The sequence below is a fragment of the Pyxicephalus adspersus genome, chromosome 7 (genome assembly GCF_032062135.1).
Source record: "Pyxicephalus adspersus chromosome 7, UCB_Pads_2.0, whole genome shotgun sequence".
Classification (NCBI taxonomy): Eukaryota; Metazoa; Chordata; class Amphibia; order Anura; family Pyxicephalidae; genus Pyxicephalus; species Pyxicephalus adspersus.
Window position 1 is genome coordinate 74,832,352 of NC_092864.1, and position 12,781 is coordinate 74,845,132.

At 38.9% G+C, this 12,781-nt stretch overlaps 1 protein-coding gene across 1 annotated transcript in view; it reads right to left on the reverse strand.

Moving 5' to 3' along the window:
- Window positions 1-8,577: 8,577 nt before the first annotated feature.
- LOC140336131 (multidrug resistance-associated protein 1-like) overlaps window positions 8,578-12,781 on the reverse strand; it is a 66,170-nt gene continuing 61,966 nt past the window's right edge. The window contains 2 exon segments of the mRNA XM_072419186.1: window positions 8,578-9,921; window positions 12,332-12,607. Coding sequence (XP_072275287.1) covers window positions 9,813-9,921; window positions 12,332-12,607 — 385 coding nt within the window. The 3' untranslated portion in view covers window positions 8,578-9,812.

Here is a 12,781-nt window from a genome sequence, read left to right on the forward strand (position 1 = left end):
TTTGCCTTCTCTTCCGGTCTTTTTGCTCCATCACCCAATCACGCACTGCACTGTGACGTAGCCGCCCTGAAGGGTAAAAAAAAAACAGTGCCGATCTTACTGCGCATGTATGAGATTGGCATCTCTTTTCCCTTGGAGGAAAAGATGCCCCTTCTGCACATGTCTGAGATAAGAGCATGCGTAGAAGGAGCAGCCATAGGCATGATTAGGACTTAAAGGGGCAGAGTTGCACCTTTTTTTTTTATTATTTAAAAAAACAAAGGGTGTTGCATATTTTTACTTTATTTAGAAGGGTTGCCTACCCTTTTATGTAAAGTAAAAATGTTGAGTTTAGGTACAATTTATTAGTTTTGATAGTTCTGTAGTAGACAACTCATCTAGTACCATTCATCCACCATGGTCCCTGGTGGTCTACTAAGCTTCCCTTAATGCTTTTGTGACAAACTGCTTCCTCATGCTAGGAACCACTGCCTTTCAGGAGACACTGCATAGTAATGTCCCCCTGTGGCAGCTCCATGAGGAATGAATAGGAATACCAGCAAATAGTACTAGTAACACTCACTGACACCAGCTGTCAAATGTCAAAAGCTGTCAAAAGATGGGATTGTGCCATTTATAGGCTGACCTTTCATAGACTGTTTAAAGCAAATTCTTTTTTCCAACAAGGGTGACATATGCCTACTGTAATTATTTTAATAAAGCAGATCACGACTCCAAACATGGACACCTATGTTTTGTCTGTTTTTCTTTAATTAGTTTCACCATTTTCTGTATTCATATTTTTTTTTTTATGAAACTGAGTTTTTATGAAAAAATTTTTTACAAATACAACAAAAGAAACAAAACAAAAAGAACATGGACAAGAACACAGCATACAGGAGCATTAGCCACATATTACCAAAACCATAAGGCATAAAGTAGGAACAATTATATATACATATACACATATACATACATAAAAGCTACAAGAAAAAATAGCAATAGTGGAGTGCAAATGATGCAATGTGGTTTCCAGTAATAAACATGACAAACCAGTAAATTCTCAATAAGACGAGGACCCTAAATCAGACACTACGAGGGCAGCAACATATAAGTGGGGCCCCCCACACCACGGCAGTGTGTACAATAGAAACTAATAAAAATATAAAATCTAATTATGCCGCCTTTGCATCTGAGAACATTATTAACAAAAATACTTTTGCACAGTTAGACCAGAATAGATATTTACTTGAATAGGAGGCACCTGACGTATGTATCTATTACAGCATCCCAGTATTTAAGCAAGAGAGCATTTGATTACAAAAAGCTGTAAAAGTATCAGCCGGGATCTGCCCGGGAAAAGGCTACTGGGTAGCAGTAATATTACAAGGTCAACAGTCCTAACGAATGATCACATTGTTATATTTACATAATCTTGGCGCAATGTCTGGGAAAAGCACCAGGCGACAACAAATTGTAAAACATCCAAACAACTCAGTATATCTTTGTCTGCAAAAAAAAGCTTCAGAAAATGTAAACAGTGTAACGGGCCACTAAGTGGCAACTAACTTCTATTAGTTTAGGTAAGATAAGCATGAGGCCTAGCGCGGGAGGAATCCAGAAAAGTACCAATAATAATAAAATACTTTTACACATTTGAGACTAACAGACCTCTACTTTTGATAAGTGATTGTATTACAATGACCCAACATTATGTCAGAGTAGGCCTCGGTTATCCAAAGCTGTAAAGAATAAATATGTCCTGGGATCTCCCAACCAGAGTCAACCAGGCGGCAGTAACACTACAAGGCCTTCAAACATAGCAAATATTCGCTTGTTGCAGCATAGAAAACCCAATACAATACCTTGGATGGTCACTAGGTGGCAGCAGGCTACAAACCATCATAGCTGTTCATGCGCAACCCTGTCAGCATATAAAACAGCAGCCAATGTAAGTACTTCTAAAAGGCCACTAGGTGGCAGCAAACAGTGCAACGTCGGAGCAGTTCCTATATAATCTGCTGGCATAAAAAGTCCCATGTAGATGTAAACATTTTGAAAGGCCACAAGGTGGCAGCCAACTTCAAGTATTTAACTCCTCTTATGTTGAAGAAACAATCAGTCCATTCAGATGCCCATGCATGGCTCCCTCAGGTCATACTCCAATGTTCTATTCAGCTCAACATGTATAATCACACTAGGGGGACGTGGTGTCCAGCCAGGCACCGGAGCAGTGGAGGAACAGGATGTAGGACCAGGTAGGCTAAACCTAATGTGAAGGTTGTGCTAACTCCTGCTAACCTTCCCCCAGAGACTTTTGGGAACTTACAGGCAAATTTCCTGTATCATTGGAAAACAGATTGCATAAAATACCTGGGAAATTTTCTTACTCCAACATTTAACAAGGTCAGCCTCCAATGCTCCCAATTACACACAACAGTACAGAGAACATCCATTCTAAACAAATCCTTGGGTGTTGCAGTCCAAAAAGAAATCATCCCCCGCCAGGGCCCCCGAGCAATCTCTATACTTCCACCTCTTCCACTGACCTAAATTCCAAGACATTAAATTAAATGGCTGCATATTGTAGCACACTTAAGTTGAGAACCCATGCAAAGATGGAAATCCCTTGCCCTTGATACCACCTGCAGTAAGGTGCAGCCTCAGACTCCTTAAAGGTACTAAAAACCCCAACTTCTCAGACGTCCTCTTCCGGAAAATCCATGAGTTGATAGTCTCTGAGCAGACTGAGGGCCAGTCTGCGGCAGTCCTCGATGGACATCCTCTCCCTCCGGAGGATAAGGCACTTCCTGGCCTGGGGGTGGAGGAGGAGGGTCTGGGAGGAGCAAGTGGGGGTGCAGGTTGCCCTCGGGCATTTGGGGGCCTATGCTCACCTCTGGCAGCGGGTCCCCCTCTGTTGTCTTGTCTGGTGGTGGTGCCTACTGATCCTGCGCCTCTGAGTACTCCCGCATAGGAACAGGTCCTTTTGGGGCACTCCCGGTACAGGTGATCCTGCTCTCCGCAGAGGTTGCAGATCTTGGTCCTTGGGCAGTCCTTGGACTCGTGCCCTGTGGCACGACAGAGTCTGCAAAACAAAGCAGGGCAATTCTGGCCAGGTGCCCCACACCTTCTGCAGGTCCGTGGCATGTTCTCATAGTGGAGGATCCCTGGGCATGGGCCAAGGTTGATGCACTGTGGCAAGTGCAGGAGGTCCCCCTGGTGGTAGCATCTCACCTGAGCTTGAGGGTCCATTTTCCAGTCCAGAAGCTGTTGGCGTCCAGGATCCGGGCTGGTTCCTTCAGCACGGTGCAAAACCTCTTCAGGAAAGTGGCAATGTCTTGACCTGGTACATGAGGGCTGCGCATTGACACAGTTGCTGAAAGGGGATCCAGGTTTTGCGTCCTTCACTTCCTCCCAGTATCTTCTACATACCTGTAACTATACAAAGGTAATATAAAAGATACCTTGCATGAAGGCTTGGATGGAGAGGGTCTCAGCCTTCATGAACCCTTGCTCCAGGACCATCTTCCATCCAAAGACCTCCGCTGTCATGTCAGGGTTTCAGCCATTCACATCTTTCAACTTCATGACGACCGTCTGCTTTATCCAGATTTCAAGGGTTGGAACCCCGTCGGCTTTCTGGCGTCTTCTGTTGGCCTCTCCTCCTGCAGATGCAGCTGAGGTTGGTCTTGCTGGGGCGGAGGGCCTGGCCAATGTGCCTTTTCTTTTCAGTCACTTTCTTTGGTGCCATTTCGGTGGTGGTCGTCTCGGTCACCTCGGGCTTAGGCTGGGGCGTCGGCTTCCTCTGTGTCTTTCTGGTCGATGATCTGCTTCTTTAGCTCTTTTGCCTTTGAAAAGGCAGTTCAGTGTCCACTACCGAGGTAGTGACACAAAGTGGGTAAAGGGGTGATCGCAAACTCGTTCCTGGCAAGGGCTAAGCCTCTAACCCAATAGCAGCAAGTAGATGAAGCCGAATTTAATCAGCAGAGGGTACCTCACCAGGACCTATTGGCTTGGATAAATACAAATGAGTTTCCACCGTCTCCACTTAAAAAGCTTTGACACCCCTAAGGGAAAAGGTAGATACTACACTTGATCTTAGCCAAAGGGCCGAGAAGCCACCCCATAGTGGGCCTTACATGTACCTTAGAGCATGGCAATCCTCTCCAGGAAAGAAAGAAACCCAACAAGGCTCCTCTCACCCTCAGGAGGACACATTGGATGAGGTCACCTAAGAATGGGAAATTACAGGCCTTTGGGACACCTTTAAGGCTATTGACTGCTAACCAGACCAGAGAAATCTGGGTCAAAATATGTAATCCTGGCAGCAATTCAGGCAGGATTGGCAACAAAAGATGCTCTGTTTCTCTATCCAAAAAGGGGGAATTTTAAGGCAATAATACACACACAGACATGTATACCCAATGATACAAGGAAAAAAAATTAAAAAAAAAGATTTTTTAGAATTTATTAAAAATCATTGCAATGTTCAAACATGCAGAAACAGATGCATGCTATATCCTCGACCCTTTTTGTGTAACCAGTCCACTTCTTCACTTATTAAAAGTCATGAAGTTGCAGTCCCTTCACATATTGGACAGGGAGACAAGCAGAGAAGCACAAAGGGCAAGTATCACCAAAAAGCCCAAAAGGATTTACTTGCTGGTGGCGAGTGGAAGATTGTTGTATACCAGGTATTTAGCACCACTAGTAGGAGGGGCAGATGATAGCAGAACCATTACAAGCCCCTACACATTTTACAAAACAAATATGGATGAAATGTGAAATTCAGTTTTCCCTGACGACTGATGGATTGATCCTCCTTGTTCTTCATATATACATTTCTAATGCCTGACAGCTTAGCTATGAGGATGACAACTTTCTGCCACTTGAAGGGAGCTTTCTATTTTAGATAAATTATACACCATAGGACATGTAAGTTGCTCCCCTTTAAAGAACTATAGAAGAATTTATAACTACCTGCCAACTAATATTACATCTATCTACAAATAAGAAGCTTTGACCATTCATTTACCAGAGGGATGGGTTTTAATGCTCTTACCTCCTTTGAAAGGGCATTTGACATCTGACAGTGTCACACTCCTAAATGCATAAATCGGAGGAAAATGTATTTAGACCTATCCCAATGGAGATATAGACAATATTATAAAACCATGCTCCAAAGAGCCCTTGGTGTACCATATAACATGAAAATATATATAAAAAAAATGATGCACTGGTACTTTACAGCAGAGTGACTACATGCCATATACCAATCTGCAAATATTCTCTGTTGTGGAAGATCTCTGATGTAGGAGAAAGGTGGGAATGCTGATCCACATTTTATGGGATTGTCTGAATATTGTTCCATTTTAGAGATGATTGATAGGCTCCTTTCCAGGTTGTGTTTGGCTCCTATTCGTAGGGATCCCTTAACGCATCTTCTGGGTCAATCAAGGGTCTCTCCAAAATACAAGCTAAATTAATGACCTATGTATTACCTGCAGCTAGGTGCCCAATTACAAATCGCTAAAAATCTACACCCCCTCCTACAGAGCTGGATCCATGTGGGCCTATAAAAGACATTAGGCTGAGGGAGTTCCTGACAGCCAGAATACGCAATCGTTTGGAGAAACATCAGGCATCTGGTTCGAATGGGATTATTATCAATATATGTACTCCACTAGGCAAGCATAGAAACCAACCCTCCATTCAATTTGTTGTTGAATCTCTTTCTTCCTTGTTTGTCTTCTTCCAGGTCTGAAACAAGACATGGGACTTGGGGGGATGTACAAGAAAATGAATGCTTGGGGTACATTGCACTGCCATGATAAATTATCATTATCTTAGTTAGCTAGAAGTTCTCCAGAGATCCCTGATCTTTTTTGGAACTTCTTGTCTGTTCAAATTCTTGATACACTGCTCCTGTTGTTAGGAATTTTGTACATTTTTATAATTTGTTGATTACAATTTCTGTACTCTTTTTTTTCTGTAAACATAAAAAAATCTTTAATAAAAATGTACATTAAAAAAGATGGAACATTATTCTGTTTTAGGCCACTAAATAAACAAACCAATTTTCTTCTACCTCCGGCTTGTGTGGTGAGCATGGTGTACAATTGTGATTTATGTAGTTTATTTACATCCTGTGTTTCCATATTCATTTGATTGTGTGTACATGTCTGATCTGCTTGTATACCCCACTTTTTTGTCAGTATTTTACCAGCTCTGAACCAGGTGCTTGGAACTGAGTACATCCAGGTCACTGCTCAGCCGGTGATCTATTCCCAGTCTTCTCCACCTGTTTTCATAATGATGTTATTTGAATTGGTTCTAGGCTTAAGAGAACCAGATAATTGGGGACCAGGGGGAGAGGAACCAGCTGCACTGTGATTGGTTGACTGTACAGATCTCATATCTTCAAAAAAAATATTAGGAAAAGTTTGTTTAGTGATACAACAGATTATAGTCAGAAAAAATCCAGGCCAGATAAAGTAAGTTATTTTTTCTTTATGGGGAAGAGGGGTAATTTAAATACTAACTACAATATATAGGTATAGGAATTGATGAGATCAAACTTTTGTAGATGAAACTAGGACATTCTCCTAGATATTTTGCAGTGTATATGAAGCCCACATTTGAAACCTATATTGTAAATTAACACCTACTTTTTGCCATGCCCACATAGCAGGATATGGGCTTTCCACATCACATTATTCTTCTCAGTCTGTGCTTTCCTTCAAATTTGTGCTCTTGCCTTGGATCCCCAAATTACTTAATATGGCCCTGTGTGTTTTGAGATGACCTAACTTATGTAGAACAGCTTTTCATACATTTTTTTTCTCTGGAGCAACCCCAGACATCATTTTCATGTCTTGAGAGACCACAGTTATAGTGGGTTTCCAAATTAAAAAAAAAAAATTTGCTATTATTTGGCAATTGTTTTCAGTCCTGGACTGGATTCATTCCAAGTTTGCTGGATCACCCAGGTTCACCCATTATAGCTTATCTCCTCCAATCTTGCACCACTTTGATTAATCTGGCCCAATAAGCGAACAGGATATCTAGATCTGATGGTTTTAGCAGCCTTCTGAAATATGACAAAACTATTTTTCAGTAATATTCATCAAAATAAATGTATTAAGAATATTAGTTAGAAAAGTAATTAACATTTCTACGGGCCCTATTTAATAGTCAGTAGAAAAGTGACCCTTTGCATTGCTTGTCAGTGTAGTCTATTTTTACATAAGTCACCAGTGGGAAAAATGCCTCCTATGTTAGTGGTAAGTGGGAGAAGTGCTTATAGAACCCCCAGCAACCTCTGGAGGAGCCCTAACCAAGAAATACTGATACACAAATAAGTCTTTCCCAAGAATATCAATAAAATGTTTTTTTGGCTTTATGTTCATATGACATAATCAGATAACAAATTATCAATGTATCATGCAGGAGTCAGGGGAAGCAACTTTCAAATAAATGTTGTCCTTGTATTATGTATATTTAATCATTTCAGTGAAAGATGGAAGATTATATGTATTGGTAATCGTTCTCTCTTTGTTACACATTACCCAGTGATCTGTGTGCAGCTTGAACCGCAGCTAAACCCTCCTATTTCCCTATAAGTCAGACTGTGTAATTTATCTTGACACTTTATTAGAAAGTATAGAGTGATCTGAAATTGGGAAAACAAATAAGAAACACAAAACTTCCTAACAGTGTTTAAAAACAATGTACAGAAATGTGATTTAGATATACATGAATTAGGTGGGCATGTATCTGTTAAGTGCAACATTTCTCTTTGACCAGTTTTGTGTGTACTTAATCAGGATAGCTGAAGATCAGAACTTGGATGAGAAGGAAGATATGGGTGCATGGAATGAGGACAGGTGAGTGTATTTAAAAAATGTGATCAGGCAGGTTAATATATTTTGTTGCAGAAGAGACATCATCTTTCCCTTTTGCAGTAGAGGGCCTGTCTAATCATACTTCTTGTGAAAAAGTGTATAATTCTTTTTAAAAGTTAAATTACGGATAAGACATGAACTTAGGGGGCTTTTAAGACAAATGTGAACAATTGTTTACTTTCATAGTGAAATATACAAAATTATCAATTGGTATGATGAAATTGTGCCACAAAGGCAATAAACATAACAAAAAAAAAAAAAGGAAAAATGTGAAAAAAGTGCATAAACAATCAGAATCGCCTCTGGTCCAGACTCATTTTGCTGTTATTGGCTACCTCAGGGGAGGTAGAGACATATAATATACCCTGAATAATAGAACAATAATCAACAACATAATGTTCATAATTAGCACAAAGACAAAGGAATATAAAAATTGAAAAGCTCTCTCTCTCTCTATATATCTATCTATATATACATGTGTAGACGTTGGAATAGAACCGTCAATTATTGTAGGAGTTAAATCATTTGAATAGTGTAGAATATAGTTAATCAAAAGTTGTTTAGAGGATGATAGCGTGGTTGAAAAATATTATTAAGGATCTAGTGAAGATGCTGGTTTAGGTGCTGAATAGATAGACGAACTTACATAATTGTCAATCTTTTTGAAATTACAAAAAGGAAAAGTCATTCCAAAGAGGGAGGTATATATATATTTATTGTTGGCATCAGTTATGAAGAATTAGAAAATTAACACATTTTATTGTCCTAATGTTAGTAGTTTACTACAATCTACAGTACATAAGCTATAGATAATGTAACTGCATGGTCTGATGACTGGCATCAAGAGGTAGTTAGTTTTCTTTTTCAAAAGATAGAATTTTTAGGGCAACAATATGGTTTCATATTACTGCTCAAACACACATTATGGGGAATACAATATATAAAAAATTAAAACAATTTGCATAGTGAATTCATCAATGAAAGTGCTTGTTCATTATTTTGTAAATATTGAGATGAGCAAATGTGCATAAACTATAGATCGGTGAACACACTTTAAAAGTAGATCTGTAAATGTACTGGGAATTGCACTGCACGGAAAGTTTATATTCGGTGGAATTGACAATGTCTTGTAAAGTGCTGTCACTTTGTATAGTTACTTAAGCCTGTTGGTTGGTGGTTGTCATTTTGTTGTTACAACCACCAGCAAATAGGAGTATATCTGATTTGTCTCTTCTAACTGGTTTAAAGCCACTGTGTACATTAGCTACCATTTATACTTTACTCCTGCTGGTTTCATTTACCTTATAGATAACCAATAATACAAAGTGGAAGCACATACATACAGTAATATAACAACACATTGCAGGACATATTATTTTACATACAGTTAACAATTTTATGTAGTACACTGCTCAGTACTTTTGTCCATGCCCCCTTTATTACCTTTTTGGTACAATTAAAAAAACCTTAGCCCTTTTTAAGTACATTTAAATACATTCACTCATCTGAATCAGTATAAAACAAATAAACTCTTTCACTAAACCAATTTACAATGCAAAGTGTTTATAAATACACCACTAAATGTTAAATTATATATATATTATGTATATTAGGACATTGATTCATTGTTATCAGTATCTTCCTATACATTAGAATATTGATAGGGTATTGTCAACAAAACATTAATCAATAAAACATTTTAGGATCTTCAAGCTAGTCTACCAGATTCATCAGTGTATTTGGTTTAAAAGTCTTGGCTAGGTGAAGATTCCAGAAATTACCTGCAGGTAGCATTGTATGGAACAAATTCCACATTTAGACAATATATAGACAATAAAAAATCCAACAATTGATAACACAAAAAAAATCTAACATGAAACATTCCCTGAGTATTCTGGAAAGCAATTCTCAATTCCGTTTCTGAAACATTTAAATAACATTTGCATCTTTTGCCATAGAATAAAATATTCCCTTATTTTCCAGTAGTCTTGTAGGAGTGTCAAATTCAACAATTTCACCTTTGTCAAAGACAATTATCCTGTGAAAATATAAAACAAAATTTGAAACAGGCTTTTTTTTTTCTATTGCTATAATTGGAATTATTCTGCATGCCTTATTTTTCCATAAGGCCTTCTTCACACAAGCGTTTGCATTTTGTTATTGAAGCTCTCCAAATGCTTTCCGAAACCAATGCGTATATTTCACATTGAGAGCAAACTATGTAAAATGTAAAATTTAATCAGTACACCAATATTTGGTAGGTGTTGGCTATGCCCAAAGAAAGCACTATGCAAATGCATCATATATGTGTCCATAGTGTTCAGAATGTGTTTACAAAGCACTAGGGGCAGACGCAGCAGAATGGGGAAAAAAGGACATTTGGAAAAATTGGCTAAAGCCTTTTTACACATTCAATATGCATCTAAACACCAAAATATGTTGTAAATGTATTTTCAAACCAAAGCCTTTGTGAAGTAGATCTAGGTCTCAACAAACATTTCTGATACTTCTGAAGAATGGGTCAGCGCTATATAATGTGCCATGATAATAGCATTCCCTAGTGCTGTATGTAGTTTTTCAATTCAGGAGAAAATTACATCACTATGAAGTCTTGAACACAGATGCAATATTTTTCATTTCTATTTTTTAATTTGGCTTTTGGAGAAAATATTGTCTGGAGAATAACAAATCACTTCCCAGTAATTTAAGTTCACAGTTGAAACTTGACTCATTACACTATATACTTCCGCAAGACAATATTTCTTGTACTTACATTTGGAAAAAACAACACATATGAAAAACTCTTAACAATAGTTCACCTTATAGAATTATTTCTGTAGAATCCCTTACCAATTTATTGCCTAAATTTATTTTTGATAAAGCAGAAATAACATTTTTACAGCATTTAAACAACTGTGAAAGGTATGCATCACATGTAAACTATCTCAATACATTCCTTGCCACCCTATTAGCTCAAGTGATTACATTTATTTTGTCCACAATCCTCAGAATTGAGTATACAGATTTGTCTTGACAGCATACTAATCGGTTAATCCTGTCTACTACTACCCTCATAGACTGTAACTCAAATTGGCCGGTGGGTTGAGTGTTCCACATTTCACCCGCTGTGTACTCTTGGTGCAGCCATGTACCTGGCTGAAGAAAATCCAGTCCACCATCCTAGGTGATGTCCCTATGCCCAATTTCTAATTAAGTCACCTGGGGGGAAGCCCCTCGGCCAGTTCAAAGGGGCATCTTCTGGGGTCAGCAAGTAGAACATTTTATGCTTGTTTTTTTCCACATATTTTCCACATGTTTTCCACAGACTTATGTCCTCCTATTTTCTCACGGTGTAATAAAGCCTAAAGGTAGGAGGCATAATGGTTCAATCAAACCCAATTATGTGGTGGGCCCAGTGGGGATTCTGTCACATGGGCTTTTTGGAGCAATGGTGATCAAATAATCTGAATGTTCAAGTCTCATTCACTAGAAAGTTGGAGGACAATCTTTACTGGTGGCTGTGTAGACAGATTCTACGCAATTGCCACTGTTTATTCGGTCAAGTGCATTGTGATTACAAAAGATGCCAGTGGAAACCGCTGGGGGTGCTCTGTCTGAGACATGGAGCCTAGCCCAGCTCTGCAAGGAAAATGGTTTCCAATGTCCTGATGTTTTGGGGCAACCCTACGTGGCCTACTAGGCTTCCAGAATCTTCCCTGAGGAAGTCAGTCCTCCTGAGGATGAACACCACTACAAATGTTGCCTATACCATGAATTGAAGAAGTCCCTATAATGGATTAGGCACAAGCCAAGAAATACAGGTTTCTTAAAAAGGATCTGACCCTGATACCTTATTTCATTTCTTCAGACATCTTCAAGCACTCCTCCAATTGGGCTTACTGTCTCTTGAGATGACTTTTCTTTTGGCCCTTACTTTAGCTAGAAAGGTTTGCTTTAAAAAAAAACACAGTTTACACCCTGTGCACTCTACAGGTACTACTGTAGTTCCTGCAGCTCTAATTCAGCACTGTACAGTGTTTTTGCCTCCTTCTCTCTCTTTTGGCCAACCATAGAATTACAAAAATTTGAATTCTACTTTAGGAGATCTCCTCTGGTTGGGTAGAAGGTAGGGAGTCACCCCCCCCCACTGTGCCCAAATGACTTGTGTCTTGTGCAGTCACAAAGTTGTGTCAAAGCTTTAATAAATTATTTCCTGTGAGTATGTTTCAACCTAACCTACCTACTATGTAACTATCTTGAGGATATTAAATTTAGAACTTAGTTCCTCGGGGGGCATAGGTGTCCACAAAAGTCATTCTATAAAAATGTATTGTTCTGCTACTTTAAGTAGCACCCTCTCTTTCCTACAGACATATATCCTATAAAATATTACCTTTTACCAACAAATCAAAGTAACATCTACAGTACATTCTTTTAAAACCACCTACCGTGTGTAATCCATGATGGTATTAAGTCGATGAGCGATGGTTATCACTGTACAATCTTCAAATTCTTTTCTAATAGTTGATTGGATAAGGTCATCTGTCTCCAGGTCCACAGCTGCCGTAGCTTCATCCAACACTAGGATTTTAGTTTTTCGAAGAAGGGCTCGTGCCAGACAGACCAACTGACGCTGACCAACACTAAACACAGTATATGAAGAAAATGTAGCACATATTCAACTTCCATGAAGTTACAAAAATTTGGCAAAATGCCCAAAGTTAACAAATGTTATGCATCCAGAAAGCCCTTGGCTCCATGCATTACAGAGCCTACCTTCTTTTTGAAAGCGATAATAGAGAATAAAGAATTTCATTTTTTTAGCGCTCATGCAATAGATCATTAGCCTAGATCACTTAGCTTCAGGCAGTCAAGATAATATATAATAATAATAATAA